At 44.3% G+C, this 23,410-nt stretch overlaps 1 protein-coding gene across 1 annotated transcript in view; it reads left to right on the forward strand.

Annotated features, from left to right (window-relative positions):
- The window catches only part of Cntnap2 (contactin associated protein 2), a 1,482,107-nt gene that overhangs the window by 1,441,741 nt on the left and 16,956 nt on the right, over positions 1-23,410 (forward strand). Inside the window, exon 22 of the mRNA XM_042054579.1 lies at positions 14,190-14,429. Within this exon, the coding sequence (XP_041910513.1) occupies positions 14,190-14,429 (240 nt within the window). The remainder of the gene's footprint in view (positions 1-14,189; positions 14,430-23,410) is intronic.

The raw sequence follows: 23,410 nt of genomic DNA on the forward strand, positions 1-23,410 counted from the left end.
CATTGTCTGTTAAACAAACTGTGTCTTTTATTATATTAATTTTCCTGATCTTGGGTTATCCTGACATTTATCAACATCCACTTTAATTTGTCAGGCCCTAGACAAATAAAGCCAGGTTTTATATGTTCATTTATAAAGTTCCACAGAGTCGCTAGCTTTCCTTCCACGCCCCATATCAGGCTCAGTCAGACCGCTCCTCCAGGATGGCTGTAATAGTCAGTCTCCTAGTTTGTCCGTCCACTTTCTGTATATAATCTACCTCATTTACCAATGCTCAGCGGCTCTAACTGACAAACACCCCTGGCTTTTCTCTCTGCTTGAAAATTCTCCACTTTCTACCGCAGTTTACAGTTTTGAGAGATGCTTCAGTGTTTGCCCAGTCTGGTGCAAACTTTCTAGAAACATGAAGTTCTGCCCAGTACTTATCCCAAGATTCCACCCATCTTTACCCAGGATTATCCTCAATTTATGGCAATTTAGAGTGCCTAGAACCTGAACACGGTCATCGCTTGTTGATTCCCCACCTCCCCCACGCCCCTCAGCCATGGTTTTTAATCTCATTATGCCTGGGTTAATGTTTATCTCGACTACTTAATTCCCATGGGAGGTTGGGGTTACCTGTTTGTGGTTCACAGTGCCAACCACGCATAAGGTCTTTTATCTATTTGATAGTATTAATAGCAAAGACTCCTGATTTCAATGCAGTGTTTGTACACATAACAGCCATGAGTAAATATGCACATGAAATCCAAACTCTATAATTCGTGTGTTTATATGTACAAGCAGAAAATTCACAAGCAGAAAGATGTGTGGTGTTTTGTTTTTTTTTTTTGTGTGTGTGTGTGTGTGTGTGTGTGTTATAAAAACCCATTCCCCTTCACTCATTAACTGTAGGGCCAGGTTCTAGACATCACCTCTACTGTGTGGCCGTTGTAAGAAACTATGCTGGCCTTCTTTGAGAAGCATCCAGTCCAGACAGGAGAAAAACCTCTAATTACATCCATATAAGGAGCCCCGTTAACTCCTGACTGCGCCTGAGAGACTGGAAGGAAGCATGCAACTCAGCCTGAGGATAGTCAAGATAGAACTTGAAGGTTGAAGGCCTGGCTCTTGGGATCAGGGCTCACTAGCCTGCTTCTCCTCCCCGCAGGAGCATCCCCAGAGGAGATTGTGTCTATTGATGCTATGTCGTCCATGCTGGACAGAGGCAGCACTTGTGACGTCCCCACGGGCTCCATGCTTTAACATTCTGCACATAAAACTGCCCTCCTCCCCATGGCAAACCCATTAGTTTTGGCGTGTTCGTGGTCATGCTATAACCAGGAATGTCTTACAGCAGAGCAGTTAGGGACAGGGTGATAGAACGGCGAGGAAATTTAGCGTCTGCAGGTGTGTTTCCTAGGGAAAATGACGAGAAGCACCTGCCTCACCGCGAAACTGCAAGACCGCAGGAAGTTCCTGTAAATTGCTTAGCACAGAGCCCTTTCACCAAAGCCAAAATTCGCGTGAGGTGATGGAGTATCTCTTTGTCGCTTGGTTCTTCTTTCCTAGAAAGAAAGAATTCAGTGGACACACACATAGTTTTAGTGGAAGTTGTTGTTTGTTTGTTTGTTTGTTTGTAGCAAAGCAAATACTGTAAACAGAGATTGGAGTAGGCTGTCCCAAAAGAAAAGAGACAGCCTGGTGGGTTCTAATGTTGTGGACGTTAGAGTCATCTTACAGGTATTTATGAGGTGGATGACATATTATAATAAAATCTGGGTCTTCTTATAACAGGAATACCAGATCTTGCAACGCCAATGAGCAGAGGCAGGAACTGAATCACTGAGTTGCACTTGATTCAGAGATTTATTTATTTATTCAGGGATTTATTTATCCCGCAGTAGAGAAGGCAGAAGGTTAAGACCCCCAAACTCCCTCCCAGCATATGTCCAGCCGTCAGATTATAGAAGGAGAAAGGTGGGAAAGAACAAAGTCGTTCTGGAACTCCGTTGCTATCTGTTCGGGTGTCAGCCACTGAGACTTGTGATGTCTATTCCTCTCTTGTAGTCCCTCGCACTATCCCTCCATCTACGACTGTCCGGGCTTGAATATTTCTTTAAACACTGAATCTAGTTTGTTTCTGTTGGCGTCAACCTTGTACCCCACCAGGAGCATCTGGGCTAGCGGAGATGTTTAACTCATAACAAACCAGCAAGCGTGTAATGTGCATGTGTACGTGCGTGTGCTGCATGTACGTGCGTGTGCTGCATGTACGTGCTTCTGTGTATGCACGCGCACATGTCATGGTGCACCCATAGTCAGAGGACAATTTTCAAAAGTTAGTTCTCTGTGGGTTCTCAGAACAGAACTCTGGTCATGAGGCTTGCACAGGAAATACTTAGGACAAAACTCTGAGCTATTTTGCTGAACCAGGCCCTTTGTTATAATAAAAAAAAAAAAAAATACAAGCCCCAGACCTACTTTCTAATTGTCTTCATGAGGAAATAATATTCTCAGTCAAACCCTAAGCCGTCAAGAAAAGCTGTGAAATACATACCCATGGCCAGCATACCATTAGAGAAGTGCAGTGTCTAGAGCCCACCATGCTTTTCGGGGCCCTCAAAAAAAGTGTTAATTTATTTAAAAGCAAAAGAAAAAACTGAACTTCTGAGTTAAATGAATCATTTTTAACATATGATATCATAGTCATCTTTATACTAACAACTATACCTATATTTTTGTTCTTTTTTTCATAAAGGAAGAAACCTTAAAAAAGCAGATATACATGTAGGGCCTGTGAAAGTATACATGCCCAGAGAGTGGGTCTTGTTTGCTTAAAAGAGGGTCCCAGATAGCCAGATACTCCACCAGAATGTGTTCATGCCGAAAGAACTAAGCACAGTTATGGGGGCAGGGGTATCTACACCAGGTAGACTTTTTTCCCAGGGTGCCTGGAGTTTAGAAGATACACTACGTACGGCAATTGCCCCTACAACACTCTACCCTCTGATCTGCTGGGAAACAAAGCACACAGCAGGATACGGGACGGACTGGGTGGGCGGCGCAAACTGAGGCCCAGGGCTGAGAAAAAATGCATTGCCTGCAAGGTGCTGCAGCCACTCTAATTTGCACCTTCCTAAGTGGAGACAGAAGAGCTGTCAACATGCACAGACAGCTAGGAGAGTGGAGATAATGACAGGACGAGAGAAAGGGCTCTGCTGGGGAAATAAGCAGTCAGCCAGCTCCGTGGGAGCTGGAAATGAAGACCTCCAAGGAGCAATCTGAGAAAAAGTAAAGTGAAAACCCATGGACCTCTAAACCACCCCTGGAAGAGACTCCATTTAGGTAAATTAGAGAGGGCTGCAGGTTCGCTGTCTGGCTCAGATCAGCTTTGTTCTTTGTCTTTGTACTTGAGGCTAGCTCCCCAAGGCATCATTAGCAAACTGCTGGGGGTGAGGGACAACAGACTCTGGGGTACCCTGCAGTATTTGGAAGCTCAGGTGATGGCGGCAACTACAGCTGAGTTAATTAAATGCAAGCAAAGTGGGGAATGGGGAACAATTGGTAGCGCGCATGCCTAGCTGGATGAAAGCCTGAGCTGAGTGCCTCTCACTATATAAAAAGGGCGTGGGAACACAGGCCTGAAACCTCAGCACTGGGGTGGAGCTAGCGAAAGGGTCAGAAGTTCAAGGTCATCCTTTGCTCCATAGCAAGCTAGAGGCCAGCCTGGACTACATGAGACCCTGCCTCAAAAACAGATAGCTTGTCAGTTAAGAGTATTTGCTGCTCTTCCAGAGGACTCATATTTGGTTTCCAGCGCCCACATTAGGCGGCTCACAATCACCTGTAACTCCAGCTCCAGGGACTCCAAATTTGTTAGGACAGGAACTCAAACAGGGCAGGAACCTAGAGGCAGGAGCTGATGCAGAGGCCATGGAGAGGTGTTGCTTACTGGCTTGCTCCTGTGGCTTGGTCAGCCTGCTTTTTTATAGAACCCAGGACCACCAGCTCAGGGATGGCACCACCCACAATGGGCTGGGCCCTCCCTCCTCAACCACAAATTAAGAAAATATTCTACAGGCTTACCTACAGCCCAATCTTATGGAGGCATTTTCTCAGTTGAGGCTCCTTCCTCTTCGATGACTTTAACTGGTGTCAAGTTGACATAAAATTAGCCAGCACAACTTTTTATCCAAACTAACAATTAAATATAGTTTGGGATTTATATCGCTAAAATTCCCCATTGGAGTTGATTCTCCTCCATCAAACAAATTCTACCCACTGTTCATCTTCTAATACACATACCTTTAAAATACTACTTATACTTTTGCAAGTCCACAGATATTTTTATCTTGACCACAAAAAGTGTCATTAGAGACATCACATCACAGAAGTCTTTGCTGAAATTCAAGTATTCCATCAGTACTCGCTAACTTAATAGACTCTTATCCCAGTCTAAAAATGAACAAGTGGATTTAGAGTCAGAGGAAATTGTAATGTGGGGAGAGCCACGCCTTTGTGTCCCCAAAGCCCTATTAGTCCATCTGTTGGCCCTGCTCCTTGATGGCATCCAAGGTAGTTGGTATTGTAATGTTTGTGCTTTTGTGGAGAGCCACTGAGGTTTCAAACTCAGTCCTAAGTGCTTAAACTTTGTCTTCAGAGCATAAGTCAATAATCCAAGATTTGAATTCCTTCTTGTGTTAAGTACATATGAAGGAACTGAAGGGGGATCGCGCTGTACCTTTTCTGGAAACAACCCCTTTCCTCGTCATGTCATGTGTGCCTGACAGATCTCACTTCCTGGGGACGAATTGCTTTCACTTCCAACCTCAACTCCATTTCCTAACACTCTGATGTCTGTACTTTCATACAATCTTAGTCCTCAAAAGATTGTTCTTCCCTCCCCTTGAAAAAGAGAGGTTTGGGCACCTCTTAGAGCACAAATTCCAAAGAGCGAGCACAAAGGAATCAAGCTGCCTTTTGTTTTACTGCATCACTGAATTTGACATTGTCTGCAAATGGGAAGGCTGTTAGTTTCTCCTAGTCTAAGCCATGCTGCTGTAACAAACGTCTGAGGCCAGCACCCTCCTGTCGTCCTTGGCCCCAAATGACCCTGCTCCTGGGATGTTCAAGTGACCCTCTACTAGTTCTAGAAAGAATACGCTTCGGGACTTTAGATAGATAAAGGGGGGAAAACTAGAAAATCAAACTCACTGTCGTCATATGTCTGCTGCAGTCAACTATGGTTTTCCAAAACCTAAAACAACAAAGGGAACAATTTCGCAGAAATAAGGCTTATATACAGAAAAAGAAAGGGTTTTCTCCCTACATTTCAGCTTGACATGTATATGTCAGCTTGTGTATAGGGTTCTATTTCCTGTGCTAACAACAAAATACAAAGGCAAGAATGGACTAAACCTCCTGAGAGGAAGAACCAGATGTGTGCAGTCCTAAACTATTTAGGGCCTGAAGCTTGCGTTGACTAAGATTCTAAGAGGCACAGTAAGCCCATGTTTCTCAAGGAGTCATAGGATGCAGCGCCGATGGCTGACTGAGAGGTATCTTAGAGTCTCTGGAAGGTGGCATTCTTTCTGCAGAACCAGGACACGAGGATCTTCTAGGTTTGCTAGTTGATGCTTTACAATTTTGAAATAACCAGGAAAATATAGAAAATCGATCTTTCTGATTTGTGGCCTTCGTGATACCAAATGTCTAGTGTCCAGAAACATCTAAGGAGTCATACTTCCTCTGAGCCACAATGATTTTAATGTTGAGTAGTTACAACTATATTATAAGATTAATCATAAGCCTTTTATATTCAGGCTAGATTTTAGGGACAGAAATGATAATTCTAATTTATTTAATGTCCCTGAAGCTCGGGAACCATGATAAATGGATATAAATAAAAAATGCTATCCTTAACATTTTTGCAAACTAGTATAGGTGACTAACATTTTCACACGAAGGCATTTCTTTTTACTGTTGCCTTTAGAAAACAAAGACACTCAATCTTGTTTCATTAATCCTTAGACAAAGAGCCACAAGTTAACATGGAGCAGGCACTGAAACAGGAACACAGAGTCTGCGTCTCCAGCATTCCTCTGCCTTTGTCAGCCAGCGGGCACGTTACAGGTCAAGAGCTGTTTAAATCACACCTGCATGTTTTAGACTCGCCTCCCTTTGTAAGAGAGCAAAGCATCTAATAATGACAATGAGATTTCATTAGCGTCTCTCCTAAGGGATTAATAAAATGTCCTGGTCCATAATGATGCACATCAATTATGTATGTGGATTTAATTCTGGTCATGCATCTTTGGGAAGCCAGCGGGCCCCTAAGACAGTGAGGAAAAGATACAGCCTGTCAGCACAGAGGCCTGACACAACCTAGCAGCCAGCTTTGCCCTGCTCTGCCCACTGCTTATCATTTGATTGCATTAGTACCGGAGGAGGAGTCTCGTTGGATTTTATTTGCTCTTTGGGGTTAATGTTCTTGGCTCCAGGGAATGGGGGAGGGGAGTTGGTTGTCCCTTCCACTGACCCAGCCAAGCTCCTGTCCACACTTCTGTAGACAAATGAGACTAGAATAGGAAAACTGTGTCCCACCTAATGAACCCATCTGCATCTCTTCTCTCAGTGGACCAGACGCTGGACCAGATGTGGAGCGCCGACGTTAGCATCAGGTCTTGGAATGGGCTGGCTGAGCATACCCTGCTGTGACTGGAAATGGAATGAGGGGACAGCTCTCCAATCCCATATCAGTCTGTTTTTACAAGAACTATGAGAAACCTCCCCCGAGCAATGATCTCAAACCTTCATCCCACTTAGTCCACTATTTACCACAAACCCAGAGCCTTGTGCCAGAGGCCAGTGGAGTCTGTAGATAGCAGTGGATACCCAGCACTAATCCACGGGTGTTGATATCAATGTAGCACAATTTGTGAAAGATAAGACCATCTTTGGTGAGATAGACCACTTTCTGAATACTAATGATACCCCTGTAAATAATAGACACTGATCTGTTGCATCTAAATACACTTCCTCCTCCTTTTTCAAGGCCACTTTACCCCTCTCTGTAACTTACAAAGCCAACAAACCTTGACCATAGTTGGATGGTATCTAATTCCCCAGTACTTGATCCCCACACAAACCCTCAATGACTGAGTATTTAATACGCATTTATGTTTATGTTATGTTTATACCCATCATCACTAAGCAATTATTCTATGGATGACATTATTTTAGATCCTTTGGGGAACATAGAGCTATGGCATTCAATTCTTGACCACAAGAAGCTTTTCTCTGTGAGAGGTCCAAATTGGGTATCTGGCCTACCCAAGAGGGAAAGAATCCACCTGGGCCAAGTGGCTAGAATGGCATAGAATCTTGAAGGGAGCCATTCCAAACTCCCTTTCTGAAAGCCCAGGGCCTATGTTGTCCTAAAGCTGTGGTCAATGACAGGTACTGAGCGTGGGGAGAGAGGAGAGGATGGGGTCCATAAGAACAGAATAGAGGATCCTAAACCTGATAAGGGGCAGCAAGCTCCTCTCCAACAATGTTCCCCCAAGTCATGTGAGGACCTATGCCATGATTTTAACCATTGTCAGTTATATTGTTACTATTTATGATGAACTCCTTAACTATTAATTACTCATATTTCCCTTTAAACAGCATCACAATCCTTATTTAAATATGTTGCTATAATAAAGAAAGAAAATTGTTAAAGGGAAAAATTTTGTAAGATAACATGAAATGAAATACCAGTATTACATGCTGTCCCAGTAGAGATAATAATAAAATTCATACTATGGAAATACAATGAAATTTGGTACCATGTCCTAGCATAGTGTCCAAGTCTGAGGTCCAGTCTCTCTGTTAGAAAGAAAACAAAACTAAGTATTAGTGGTGTGAAGAGGCCATCTCAGCCCTGGGACCTTCCTCTTGATAATATAATAGGAACTGAGAAGTGACTAACATCTCACCATGTGATTCGATGGCATTCCCAGTCTATGAACTGCCCAAAATGATTCTTATGTTTCTAGTGGGACACATTCCACCTCAGAACAGAGGGGAGAAGCAGACAGTACTTTGGAACCAGCTCTTCCTATGGCTTCTGTGGGACAACCGTGAACCCCATTAGGGCTGTGAACAAGGATGGCCACATCCACAGGAAGTTAGCCTTACTCTCTCAGTAAGATCTCCGGCTCTGGCCCATAAGAGTAAACAATTAAGTGTTTTGCGTTTTTTTTCCTTATAATCACATTTCTCCCTCCAAAGAATAGAAAAAGAGTCTAGAGAAAATTTACAAGTCTGAAAGTTAGTAAAATCACGCATGAATATGTCCTATGGGAAACCCAGAAAAAAATATGGAAGTGAATTAAACCCCTCAGAGGACAAGGAGAAATCTCTGCTGGGAAACGTTACCTAGTGTCCCCGAGCTTCCAGCGCGTTCTGTCCTCTGTGGAGCTGCTTCTTTCCCTATCTCTTTTCACTTCTCATGACCTTCCTGCCTGTCACTGGTACACAGTGACCGAGTGACAGAGAGCAGAGGATGCAGGCTAATGCACGCTAATGTACCTGCTGCCTCCCAGAGACGACTCATTAGCATTTATTTCAGTTTAAGAAGAGGGGACTGGAGAGATAGTGCAATGGGTAAGAACGCTGGCTGCTCTCCTAGAGGTCCTGAGTTCAATTCCCAGCAACCATTCATAATGAAGTCTGGTACCCTCTTCTGGCCTGCAAGCATACATACAAGCAGAACACTGTATATGTAATAAATAAAAGAAATAAATCTTTAAAAATAAGTTTCAAGAAGAATTGCACAGATATTTTTAAGTGAATTATATTCCATATCCCAAACCACTTTAAATATAGGAAATGAAGGGACTAGTTGTATTTCGACAATTTGATTCCAGAAGTGACTTGCTACATTTCTAATCTGCATTCTGTATAGCAGATTTTTCCCCAGGAATGCACTGGCCAAGGCATCTCCATGCACGAAGAAGCGTCTTGCCATGAATGGTATTTTTATGTATGACTCTCCAGTATGAGACATCTGATAGACTTTATGGCCTAACATAATTTAATTGTAACAAACTCAGATGTGCTAAGTGACGGATATGTTGTGCTATCTAACCCTGAGAAATATGGACTGTTGTAGGGCGTGAGGGGGCACATCTGTAATCCCAGCACTTGGTTGAGAGAGGAGGAAGTGAGTTCAAGGCCAGTCTTGCCTACATAGTGGACTATATAAAACAAACAAAACAAAGCAAAAAAATAAGGCTGGGAATATAGTTCAGTGTAGAGAGAGAGAGAGAGAGAAACTTGTTTCAGACAAGCATTTTCAGAACGTGCTGGAGCTCCCTCAGTGACGTCAGATGACTCTTAGTGGCAGAGGTTTATATTGTCTCTTGACTCTATCACTTTGAACATGAAATAATACCATAGATCATGATGGTCACATGGTAGAGAAAGCCTTTCATCCTGTGGTCTAAGAAGTGAATGTGGAGGGAGGATATAGGAGAATGATACCTCTCCCCTCCCCTACCCCGCAATTACCTAACTTCCTCCTCAATGGTGTTATAGGGACCAAGCTTATATATATATATATATATATATGTGTGTGTGTGTGTGTGTGTGTGTGTGTGTGTAATACATATGTATGTATGTATATATAATACATATGTATGTATATGTGTATGTGTGTGTGTGTGTGTTATCCCAGTCATAGTTTCCCCCTCCATCCACTCCTCCCAGTCCCACCTCCTACCCCATTCCCACCCCCCAATTCACTCCTCCTCTGTTTCTGTTTAGGAAAAGACAGGTCTCCCATGAGCATCAAGAAAACATGGCATATCAAGTTGCAGTAAGACTAAGCACCTCCCATGTATTAAGACTGGGCAAAGAGACCCAGTATGGGGAGTAGGGGCCCAAAAACCAGTAAAAGAATTGGAGACATCCCCTGTGCCCAATGGTTGTTGTAGAAAGGCCACTTGTTTGTTCCTGGCTGCTCAGCCCCAAAATAACCACACAGAAACTGTATTAATTGCAATACTGTTTGGCCAATAGCTTAAGCGTATTTCTACCTAAATCATACCTTAAATTAACCCATCTCCATTAATCTGTATATCACCACGAGGCTGTGGCTTACCAGGTAAACTTCCAGCTCTCGTCTGTCCCCAGCAGAAGCTACATGACTTCTCCTAACTCTGCCTCCTTTCTCCCAGCATTCAGTTTAGTTTTCCCTACCTAGCTCTACTCTACTCTATCAACAGGCCAAGGCAGTTTCTTTATTCACCAATGGTATTCATAACATAAAGAGGGGAATCCCACATCAGATGTTAGAAGTCCCACAAAACCAACTACACAACACACAACTGCAACATATATGCACAGGGCCTAAGTCAGCTCCATGCAGGCTCCCTGGTTGTCAGTTCAGTCTGAGCCCCTATGAGCCCAGGTTAATTGATTCGGTGATTTTTCTTGTGGTGTCCTTGACCTCTCAAGCTCCCACAATCTTTTCTCCTCCTCTTCTGGAGGATTCCCCCAAACTCTGCCTAGTGTTTGGTTGTGGGTCTGCATCCGTTTCCATTAATTGCTGGATGAAGCCCTTCTGATGACAGTTGGACTAGCGACCAATCTGGGACCAAGCTTTCTAATACACAGGCCTTTAGAATACATTCTATATACAAACTAGCAGAGCTTCAAGGAAATTTGCTAAGAAACAGTATTAAAACAGCTCAGCATAGAACCCCACCCATGGTCTAAACTTGGAACATAGTAGTGATTCAGGTCTTTGAGAATAAAGGAAGCATCTTTTGGTTCAGACAGGCTTGACCCAGGGAACTGGTTGTTGGAACGTCAATAATGACCAAATGTCAATCCGAGACAGTGGCTCTCCAGCTCTTAATCTCATATCAATGAGTAATAAAGATGTGGACAAAGAAGGAATCAACAAAGAAAAATAGATTTATTAAGGAAAAGTGAGAATTAAGAAAGATGCTCAAAGAAGAGGCAGCATCTGAAGAGAGAGATGCTCCTACAGGGCTACGCTGTAGGAGCTTTCGACAGCAATGGCAGAAACTGGACAGAGACTGAGGTGATTTCTACTGGGGACTGGCCAGCTCTCTGTGCCTATCATAGGCTGAGACAATGGGGGCCTCATACTCTGCGCATGTCCCACTAGCCCAGCCAGGGAACTGTGTGCTCTTCACGCGCTGCTCATTCAGTGAGAGCAGTGTCACGCGTCGAAGCTCCCCTCTGCCTAGCTCTTCCTTATTCTGTTAACCACTGACCTTGACTCGTCTACTGGCTCCTAGCCCTGCTAGTCACTGAGCTACAAATATTGCTGGTCTCAGACCATGGCTAGCATCTTGCCAGCTATTAAATAAACGTTGCTCTCTTTGTTTTCATGGTTATGTGACAGGCTTGTAGTTTTACCAGGGCCTTTCCCAGTTAACGTCTATAAGAGTGCTAACGCCTGCCTCAGTCTGTGCTCTGATTCTGTTGTTATCTCTTGGCCCAGAGAGGGGCTATCAGGTCCTAACAGATCAAGAGTATCTATTGCACACTCCTCAGAAGAACTGTTCCTAGCTGACTCTTGAGAAAAGACTGTGTCAATCAGATTTGAAAGATTTGGATTTTGAAATATTTTCATCGCCTTTCAGGAAAAAAAAAAAAAGAATTGAACTTTGGAAAGTTCCCTAATCACCAAGAAAAGAAAAACGTTGAAGAAATGAGTGAAAGCATCCCAAAGAAAAGGGAAGCACGCAAGGAGACGTGTCCCGTGGCCTGCTCCCGCCATCAGCCCCAAACTTCTGCCCCTGTGGCTGACATCTTCCAGTGCTCTCTATGCTCAGTCAGGGACCCAGAGCCTCTGCAGCTACCACTGTTCCTCTAACAATATCAGACGCCTACTCCTGGGCTCCCTCTACACACTCGGGTGTGATGTCCCTGCCTTGGGGCCCTGTCTTCAGGAAGGTTAAATGGAGAACCCTCTGACAGGGAGAGCTTTGAAACTATCCACTCTGGTCTGTGTGGTAGGGAAGTCCACCTTCCTAAAGTTTAAAAATCTGTGTCGAGGACCATGTGAAATTCAACTGAAGTCAGACGCTCCCCATCCACTAAGATAGATGTACGTAGTGGCTCACTCCTTTCATCTCAATATTTGGGAGGCTGAAATAGCAAAGTCCAGAGTAGCTTCAGCTACACAGCAAGTTCCAGACCAGCCTGACTAAAACTTAAAAAGGGAAAGTTCCCCCCTCCTTCTATCCCCCCACAGATCTCTACAGAAGAAACAAAACCCAACCCGATTCTCTGTGTGTAATATCAGCTTTGGCATGGGGAAGGGATTACAGAGGAGCCATCAGGAGGATGGTTCTTTATCCAGGTCCATAGCATGAACTGACCTCAGCTGTGTGGCAAAGACAGGGTCTGTGGATGGGGGTGGTCACACCAGCACCTGCTCAGAACAGTTGCTACGCTGCCTCTTCAGTTAGCTTTCTAATGCCGTCCCCACAAGAGCCCTCTGAAGTTTCAACATCTTTGCTTTTGCTCTTGAAATGAGAACATCTGAATGGGGCCTTCAAGGCTCTACCTGGTCTAGCCTCGAGCTGTGGCCCCTGCAGATTCCCACAGTTCCCGAACATAACACAGCCAGCCTGGCGTTCCTTTTCCTTTCACCCTCAGAGGTTCCCTCTACTGCAATCCCCAGCTGAAATGGCTTCTCTGGTTTACCAAGGACTTTGATGCTGTTACCAAATACAGGGTTTGTTTTTCAGATCAAAAATCTTTCTGGTTGAGAGATGCGGGACCAAATAGCCTTAAGCACTTAAGGATCCCATCAGCGTTAGTCTTCTGGGCCCTAAGAACAGAGATAAGAACTGGAAAGGCAATCTCTGCCTTGATTGACAAACACTGCTGAGTTAGCACACATGGGTACTTGGGAGCTGCCTGAAGCCAGGCTCACCCTTGAGCTGAGAGTTTATGGGAAGACATTGACCACGCAAACTGGGGAAGGTGATGATTCATAAATGTACTGAATGCTGTAACTGAACTGGGACTATTTCCTGACTTTCAAATGCTCCATCCTGTACTAACAGTGTTATAGTTCAAAAATGGCAGGAGGGACTCACCCAAGCAACAGAGCTCATGTGGAGGGTTTATTGGGGGACAGGAATGGAAAAGGCGGGATAGAGAGAGACTGGCCTCGCAGACGGGAGCAGCAGAAGATAAGAGAGACGGCAGGCGGGTAGGCCCGCTTTTTATGAGGAGACATAAACGCATGTGCTGCAGGAGTGGGGCACTACAGGACGGGACCGTACGCGAGCCCGAGCCCGGAAAAGGGCTGGAGATTTAAAAACATACACACACAGACAGAGACATGGGGACACGGGTCATCCTTGAAACAAGAATGCCAACTTTATTGTGCTCCAGGGAAGCTTATATAGGGATCCTTAACACGCCCCAGCTCTTGGAATTTCCAGCTGTAAAAACCACCAGAATTCACTCCCCTGCCATCAGGAACTCATGAGGGTCCCATGCTCCGAGCAGCTGCAGGCACAGGTAAACAAGTTGTTTCACTCAGTTCACTCCAGCAGGCAAAGGGTCTGAGGCAGGCAAAGAAAGTCAAGGGGCCAGGGGTCTGCAGCCCCCAACAGGGGAGAACGTTGTCAGTACCTTGAGCAGGCCAGCGCCAGGTCCCCAAGGGGCAGACCAGCATAATACCTGAATGCTAACAAACAGAGATTCCATAAACCTTGGAATTCCACGCATATTGTTCGTCAGAAAAAGGAAAAGCAAAACTCTCAGCTATGGAAAGTCTCTTTCCTTCTTCCTCCTTTTCGCTCGACCGTTCCTTTCCATTCAAAACAAGGAGGAAAACCAGTCAGAACCAGTGTATGCTGGTATGGTGATTCATGTAGCTTCAAGAAAATCCTAAGTGTCCTTCTTCTTGTAGTAATTGTTCTGTTTTGTTTTCTCAGTTGCAATCTTCTTCTCATCCTCCCACGTTCTCTAGCAAAATGATATTTCATTAAAGTCTACAGCCTTGAGGCCCAGGATACTCTGAATATCTCATCTCCAAAAACATGTTAGTCAGAGCTGGAACCTAACCAAGAGCTCGGCACACAGGCACCGCGGGACCCGTCTGCTTGGCCACAGAATATGGGGAATGGGCCTGGATTCTAATTCTCTCTTTCTTTTCTTCCTAGAAACGGGGAAAATCGACCAAGAAATTCACAAGTACAACACCCCAGGCTTCACAGGCTGCCTGTCCAGAGTCCAGTTCAACCACATCGCCCCCCTCAAAGCAGCCTTGAGACAGACAAACGCCTCGGCGCACGTGCACATTCAGGGCGAGCTGGTGGAGTCCAACTGTGGGGCCTCCCCACTGACACTGTCCCCCATGTCTTCCGCCACTGACCCTTGGCACCTCGATCACTTGGATTCAGGTAAAGTCTGGAACTATCTTGGCCTGATGGCTTCATTCCTTTCGACCTCTCTTTCCTCAGCTGTAGAATGGGTTGGTTGTGGACCCTTGCTGGCACTGTCGGTGGAGGATTAAGACACAGCAGGAAGAAAATGATGAGCCATGCATTCTTGGTGTAATGCTTGGCTCCTATGAAAGACAAAAGAGTTATTTCTATTCAAAAGCAGAAACAGAGAAGTCAGAGATTACAAGCATAGGGACAGGATTCTCCTTGTCAGTTAAGAGATACCCAAACTGCTGTCTGCAACATGGTTATAGATGGCTTGGCCAAATCGGCTCCTCACTTTTGCCCACTTTCCCTCCAAAACAGCACAGGGATTCACCTCCCACCAGGATCACAGATTGCTAAATCTGAAAGAGCTACATCTAAGCTTACAGAGCCCAATCCGTGGCCACACCATCCTGAGCGCCCTTGATCTCATCTAAACTCAGACAGCCCTGTGGGTTTGGACCCATTTCTGCAGGTGGTAAGACACGCAATTTGAAAGCACCAAGCTCAAACAAAAGGAAGTAGTATCGGTAGTGAAGTTAATTGGATGAAAACGCAAATTTTGAACGACAGCTCTGCTCTCAGCCCAGCATGGGCTGACCGTTGACAGCGCAGATAACCCACCTAAACCCGGCCTTTTCACCGGTAAGGTGGAGGTGGAGAAGTGGCATGTAAATTTCTCAGTGACCTGAAAATTCAGGACTCAGGCGGTCTCCAAGCAACCCCGACTGACCAGGGATGTTAGTGACTCCCCCCCCCCCCACGCCCCAACAGTAAGAGTTCACAAGACAGGGCAACATGGGAGTGAAGCCCAAATTCCAACACCTCCGTTGCTTTTTACCAGCAGGTTAAACTCAAACGGCTGCCACAACCTCACTCCTCAGTTTCTCCATTCCTAGATTAGGGACACGAAGACCTAAGTCACAAGAACTGCACATGAGATGATGTGCTCAGTAGTTAGGAGCGTGTGCTGGCTGCTCTTGCAGAGAAGCGGTGTTCAGTTCCCAGCACCCAGTACTGGCTCACCACCATCTGGAAGTCCAGTTCCGGGGCATCTGAAACCTTCTTCTGGTCTCTGGGGCACTGCAAACACCCATACACATAAAACAAAAAAATATATATTTAAAAAAATCACAACTTGAAACAATCATAGATTCATGGCAAACTTGTAAATATTTAGCTGTCACAATATTAATAGTCATTATGGTTATTATGCTAGACCGTTTGCTATAGCTTGAGAATGTCCACTGAAGCTTCCAAACCCCACCCTTACACACACACACACACACACACACACACGGGGGGGGGGGGGGCCTCCAGTTTGTTAACAGCCCATCATGCAGCAGTGCACGCTCGATTGCCTTCATCACCTTGCAGGCCTGAACCAGCATTCAGCAGCAGAGCAGCCATCACCGTGGTGATGTCCCTGGAACTGTCCCTAGGACTGTCCCTGGAAGATTAGTGAAGCCAGAACTGTCCCGTTGTCAGGAGAGCCGACTGACAGTCTAAGCAGCCCTCTCTGCTCCTCACTTAGGGATTCCTATAACATGATGAGAGCACCATGTGCCGAGGGCACTCCCGGCAACTTCCCTTCATGAGTGTTGTTAAGGGCACTCAGCGGGCTGGGCTTTCCTCCTGGGCTGGCTTGAACAAAGGAAGCATTCCGGCTGCATTAGAAAGAAAGGGAAGACGGAAAATGTTACAGGCGCAGAGACATGTGTCAGGGCCTCAGAGAGAGCGAGTCCTCAGATGCAGCCCTGCACGTGTGAGGGGGGACAGCTGGGGAGCTGCCTTTAAATGCGCAGGTTCCAGGGCGCTGCAGATAGATCCTACAAGTAGAGGCTATGGGTAGCTGCTAGCGTGTGGGGTCCTCTGCCAGGAAACCGGATTCAAAAAATATCTAAACGCTTCCTCGGGCCAAGATGAGCTCGTATTCATTATGGTTTAATTAGCCAATTGTTTGCTTTTAAGGTCTGTGAAATGCAGTTGTAGAGACAAAACTATTTTAGTTCAGGGACTTACAAAGATGCTTTATTCATGGCAGCTTCCTTCTGATTGATTCGTGCAAATGCGTACAGTTTAGAAAACATTTCTGTTGGGTATTCAACACTCAAATTAAATTCTGTATTCCAAGTCCTGTAATTGTAGCGCTTAGGCAAGAGGATTCCAAGTTCAAGGTCAGCCTGGGTTACTTAGCAGGACCCTGTCAGAATGTCAGAAAGGAAAAAAGAAAGTGTGGAGGGAGAAGAAGGGAGGGAGGGAGGGAGGAAGGAAGGAAGGAAGGAAGGAAGGAAGGAAGGAAGGAAGGAAGGAAGGAAGGAAGACAAGTCAGCTAGTTGGAATTTAGATCCAATCACAAACCATTTTTATGATTGGGGAAACACCATTTGCTGTTAAATGTCAGTCTTGTGAACTCTATTAGAAGGAAGGGTAGAATACTTACTTCAAACTGTGAAACAGAAGGCTTATTTAGGTCACATGATTTCATCTTTATTCTTTTAGGTAAATGGGAGCAGGAGAGGGCTACCGGGAAAAGAGAAGAAGGAACAAAGAAAGCCAGGGTGGGTGGTTACTTCACAGCAGCCTCCACTGAGAGAAACAAGGATGAAAGCATTTCCCCTGCCCCCTTAAATTCAGTGAGGCCCAGGGGTGAAGATGATAAAAGATAGAGCAACAGGAGAAAAGAAAAAACTGAAAACCATTGTCGTTTCAAAAAAAGGAGCATCTATAAGATGTAACTTACAAACTGTCAAAAATCAAAGGCCTCTAGACCATGTACAAAAGGAGATAAAACAAGTTACAATGGCCTATTACTAGGATTCCTGGAACAGATGAGAGATGAAGGCATGAGGGTCTCTGTCTCTCTCAGGAAGAGAGTTCTGGTAGGTTTACTCCCCTGGGATGAAAACGTATCCCAAAGAGAGACGTGTGGCTGCCTTGTCCTCCAGAATTCTCCACCTTTCTCAGAAACAGAAGCTCTAATTAGCTTTCTTTCTGAATCTACTGAACTCTAAGTGTCTTTCATTTAAAATTAATTTGTGGAACTCAAATGATGGCTCATTCAATAAAATGCTTGCCTCGCAAGCATGAGGACCCGAGTTCGAGACCCAGCATCCACAAAAAGGGGAAAAAAAAGAGGAATCAGGCATGACAGTATGAATTTATAATCTCAGACATGAGGCAGTGAAAACAGGGTGAGCTCTGGGGCCCACTGGCCAGCCTAGCAGAATCAGCGAGTGCCAGAATCAAGGAAAGGCACAGTCTCAGAAATTAAAATAGAGAGTAACTAAGGAAGATATCTGATATTGGCTTCTGAACATACACACACAAAGACAAACAGACAGACAGACAGAGGCAGAAAGACACACACAAACACACACACACACAGATTTTAATTTAATTTATAAATCCGACACTAACTCTGAGATTCCAAATGGCTCCTCACACCAGCAGGTGCACTCTCATCTCTGTAAGCCTACACTCACCATTCTGAGTTCTGAGTCCAGGATTTTGAATGGTCTAGATAATCCCCCAAGCTTGAATACAGGGATAATATTCAAAAAGAAAAAAATAGCATGTACACAAAAACAATATTTTCTCCTATGAATAATGTGAGGGTGGTACTAGCGTTTGAGACAGAAAAAGAATAAAGGTGAGCACTGACCAGCCCTGGCCTGAGACACCTTGACTAAGTTTTTTCATGGAGGGACTTTGAAGTGTGCCCTCCACTTGGTAGCCTCAAGTCACCTGGAAGCTTGGTGGAGAGGATGAATCGACTTCATCCAGGAGTCCTCTGTGGCCCCAGAAATCCTCTGTGGTTTGCCACATGTACAAGAAAGTCTGAAGTGCTCATCTGGTATTGATCTCTACCTCGGGGGGGCACTGTAGAATTCCCGGGGTGTCATTGTGGGTTTCTGCACTCTGAGTAATTAAAGTTAATGAGTATAGCTTGCTAGTGTCTGTAAGTAAAACCTCCTCAAGTGGCTCCTGTATGTAGCAGGGTTGAGAATCACTCACCAAATCTGAGGGGTTCCTTGAAGGGCACTTGAAAGCCGGTTATGGAAAGAAACAAGATAGGGCTGGGGTTCTGCTTTAGTGGCAGAACACGTGCCTGGTATGTGCAATGCCCAGGTGTGATCTCCAGCCCCAGAAAAATAAAGAAATAAAGTAGCTAATCTTCTTTATCATCTAGATTTGGAATTGCCTGGGAGACACACTCTGGGGATGTCTGAGAGTATTTCCAGAGAGCTCAAATGGAGGAGGAAACCCATCTTGAGTGTGGATACCGTACCATGGACTGGGGTCCTGGACTAATAGAAAAGGAGAAAGAGAACTGGGCACCAGCACTCATCTGGAGTGCTGGATGCAGATGTCCGCTCCCTCATGCTGCTCCTTCAAGTCCTTCCTTCCTTAAGCTGTTTTTCTCAGGCATTTTGCTGCAGCCATGAAGAAAGTCCTTGTTAATCAGCCCTTGGAAGTGGTTTTAGAAGAGCCGTTATAGATAGAGAAAGCAACCCCAGTCTGTCTTGCTTTAAGGGTCACAGAGTGCAGTTGCTGTGAGTCACCTCTTAGAATTGTTGGGCCTGGTGTTCTCTCTGTCACAGTCAGAATCTTACTTCCTTGGAATGAGAAAGACTTGCCAGCAAGAGATGGCTGCAGATGGTGCCCGCAGTCTGTAAAACACAGAAGCAAAACAAACAGCAGAAAGCAAGAGTCCAAGAGTCAGCTACCACCCGTTTCTGTGCATGCCAAGCTGTGTGTGTGCATGCCCATAGAGCCTTTGGGAGTCTGGTCCCATTCATGGTATTTGTCACACAATGAATTGGACCAAAGGCATTTCTTTCAGAAGATCATTACAACCGATAAGCTTCACTCCTACAGGTCTTCTGGTTAGAAGGATAATGGCTTCTTACTGTTTCACAGGACCTGACTGTGCATGGCAAACACTCTTGGCATGATACACACAGTAAAACATCAGCCTCAAGAAACCTGCCTTCGGAAGGCGCTAACAGCTGAATTCACAGTAGCCACTGTAAGCCTGAGCTGTCTGACTTCTAGCCCTTAAATGAACCGGAGTCTGATACTCAACCATCCTTACCAGAAATCCTCACAGACACTCCTACCTTCATGCCCAACCCCAAGGGCAGGGTGTGTCAGGAACCCAGGGCTGAGCACGCAAACTCCCCATAGACTCTGGCAGCTCTCCAGAGCATTTGGAAAAGCAGCCCTCCTAGCAACATGTATCTGCTCCCATATAACATGGTACTTGAGGTTGTTCATTGTAACAACTCCACCCCTTACGTTCCATAATAGTCTCTCTAGGAACGGGGAATCATGTTTCTGGTCACCACATCAGCCCGTTTACCACTGAAAATAATGCGTGTCTCAAGGCATCCTTCCTCTGTGGATGTGATTATGTTCTTTGTGTGTATGCATTTCTGCATGGTGTTCTTGAATGTGTGTGGATGGGTGTGTGTGCAGGTGTGAATGCACATGTATGGACATGCGTGTAGAAGGCCCTAAGTTAACCTTGAGTATCTTCATTCACTCTCTGCTTGATGGAGGCCTCTCTGACAGAACTTGGAGCTTGCTGATTCCAGCGAGCCTAGTTCGCCAGTTTGTCCTTGAGATCTCCTGTCTCTACCTTCTCAGTGCTGGCATTACAGGTGGCCTCCAAGTCTACCTGGCTTTGACATGGGTGGTGGGGGTCCGAGCTCCAGTCCTCACACTCGCGTGGCAAGTAATTTACCCACTGAGCCATCTCCCCAGCCCCAGTGCTATGGTTTTTAATGAGTTGGTTTCTTGTCCATATTCCAAATTTCTTTTCTACCATCTGAAGATAAAATATTTTTATATCTTCATATGCAAAGGAGTTATGGAGATAATGAACATTTAAAAACTTCACACATCTATTCAGCTTCCTTCCTAAATACAAGCTGGTGTTTGGCTTTCTTTACCACCTGCAAACACTTAAAAGTAATCGTTCCAGCTTTTATAATTACAACTTCATTTCTTTTCTCATCGTTGTGCTAAGAGCTCATAATTAATGCACTTATTTCATACACTTAATCTTTGTGCTATCTTATTTGTCATTTTCCTCTTCAGTAACCAGCACAGCACACACTTTTACGCAAGTTCAAAGAATGTATTCCCATTAGCTAATGTGCCAACGTTCCAATTTCTCCTTTTCCTGCACATGTAATAAGGATTTCTACATCTAATGATAGTATTCATTACACTTTGCCTTTTGTTCCTACGTTATTTTCATAGTAAATAGCTTTGTAAGTGATTTCTGTCTGAGGATATGCTTATGTTTTATTTTGGTAGTTATTACAAACTTCCTTCTGAAATAGTCCAAATGACAGTTCACTTTTTCCAACGTACTCAACCAAACTAGTGTCCCATAATATCCCTTTAACTTTTGCTATGTTTTATTGGATAATGCAATTTTGCTCTTGTCTTAATTATATTTTCATTACTCATGGGTGAGGTTAAATTTCCTGGTGCATGGATATGTATCATTTGTATTTATTTTTCTGCAAGCTGCCTGGTTACTATATTCTTCATTCAAAGATTATTTGGACATTTATGTTTTTCTTATTGGTTTGTTGGTCACTTATGAATTGGCTTGTACAGATTATTTATATATTAAGTAATATACTTAGTTACTTTCATACTGCTGTAAGCAAAGTACCTTCTAGAAACAACATAAGGGAGGAAGCAGATATTTTGTTTGATGTTCCAAGAGGATCCAGTCCATCATGGTAGAGAGGACAGAGCAGAGCAGGGTGCTTGGCTTGAGGAGAGGGAGATGCTGTCACTTTCAGGCTGTCTCCTTTCCCCCTCTTACTCCACCCAAGTCTCCAACCTAGATGATGGGTACACCTGTGTTCAGGGTACATCTTCAGTTCATTTCTGCTAGATAGAGCCTCATGGATATGCTGAAGGTGTATCTCAGTCTCCTAGGTGATTCTAAATCAATCAAGAAGAAATAAAAATTAACTGTCATGAGATAATTTGTATTCAAATGTTTTCCTAGTTCAATTTCTATTTTTTAATGTATGGACTTTTTCCTTTGTAGAAGTCTCTAGTATTTACATGATAAATGTTAGTGTTGTATGCCTTTGGAATTTTATTTGCTGCCTTCTCCATATGGAATATGCTTTATAAATTAGTCCCTATTTCTTGTTACGATTTTGTTTTGATGGTAAAACCTTTCAGGGTACGATCCTGTCCAGTTCTCTCAGATCAGCCAGCCTCCAGCCCCTTCCCCACAGGGCAAAGCACTTAGAAGCTTTCCCATCTTCCCCAAGTCTGCACCTGACAGGCATTTCAGTCATTAGCTCTGTCACGGGGGGGCTGGCTAAGTAGAGGGCACAACCCTCTGGTACCTGTTGCCATGGCAACTTCTCTGTTGGTGGCAGATACAGGGACTCCAGCAGGGCACAATGTTCATGTTGCTTCATTTCTGTACCAGAGGGATGTTGTAGGGGCCAGTGGAAATGGAGCTTGTGGACAGGGTTTCCTCTTTCCATTAATCCTTATTCTCATCATTTCTTCTATATTGTAGCCTTTGTTATTTTTATTATTGTTTTGCTTGTTTTTTTTTTAATACAAGGTATTACTATGTTGCCCAGAGTAGTCTTGAATTTCTGGTTTCAAATGAATCTCCTGCCTCAGCGTTCTGAATAATTAGGACCACACATATATTCACTGCCACACATGACTGTACTGCATTTTCTTTTCCTTAAAAATAGTCACAGATAGCCCAGGCCAGTCTCAAGGATCCTACATAGCCAAGGATGACCTTGAACTTCAGGTCTTTCAGCCTCTGCTCTCTACGTGCTGAGATGACAAACGTACACCAGCACACTTTGTCAACGTGGTGAAGGAAATTGAGCTCAGGGCCTTGTGGAAAGGTAGGCAGGCACTCCATGGCTGAGCTACACCCAACCCTATATACTGATCTTTGAGGTGTCATTGACTCCTGTTGTGTCATAGGCCTGTAGCACCACTCAAAGGAGTGCAAAGCCCTCCACACAACAAGGCATGGCTTCTTTAGCTAGCTCGTCATTTTTAAAAGATTGTTACCTCAATTCAGAGCTGTGAGGTCCTCTCAGGGAACTAGCAAACTCCACTTAGAGTCTACCTCTGCTGACAGATTGGTTTCTGTCCTTTCCTATGGCCAGTAAAACAGAAAAAAAAAATCTTATCCAGGTGAAGTTTTGAGCCAACACTAAAGGCTTTCTTCTCTGTAGTCACCAATAACGATGAACTGCTTCCCTGTCTTGAGATCTCCGAGTGATTTTTGCATACACTACCTGGACTGTTCAGAAATGAGCAAGAATGAGACAACTCCTGATTCTGCTTTTTTGGTTTTGCCTAAGAACAACCACAAAGGTTCTTTAAAGAACTGAAATCTAGGCGCCTGTGAGATTTACACAGTAGGTAAAGATGCTTGCCATATTACCGAATGACCTGAGTTCAAGTCACCACAGCCACCTAAGGTGGAAGGAGAGAACTGACTCCACGTTCTCTGTCTTCACACACACACACACACACACACACACACAAATTTTTCAGAAAGAATTTAAATCTATATTATGTAAAGCATAAGCAAACACAAAAATGCATGTGAATGTGGATACAGTTATGTTAAAACACAGAAGATAAGATAACTCACTTTGAAAATGCTCATTGGAAAAACTAAAAATGGTTCTTAATCATTTTCTTGGGAAATCGAACTTAGAAAACTAGAAAGGATTTGAACAAAAGTAATATTAGCTGCAACTTAGAAATTACTTCTGTGATTTTGCTATGTGCTGACAGAGGCCACAAGTTGCGTTGAATGGACAATTTTAGACAGATTTAATTTTTTTTAAAGTGTGGTCTGTGTGTGTAAGAATGTAGAGGTCAGTAAACAATTTGGGACAGCTGAGTTTGTTCCTTCTGCC

Source organism: Arvicola amphibius, chromosome 2, assembly GCF_903992535.2.
Source record: "Arvicola amphibius chromosome 2, mArvAmp1.2, whole genome shotgun sequence".
Lineage (NCBI taxonomy): Eukaryota > Metazoa > Chordata > Mammalia > Rodentia > Cricetidae > Arvicola > Arvicola amphibius.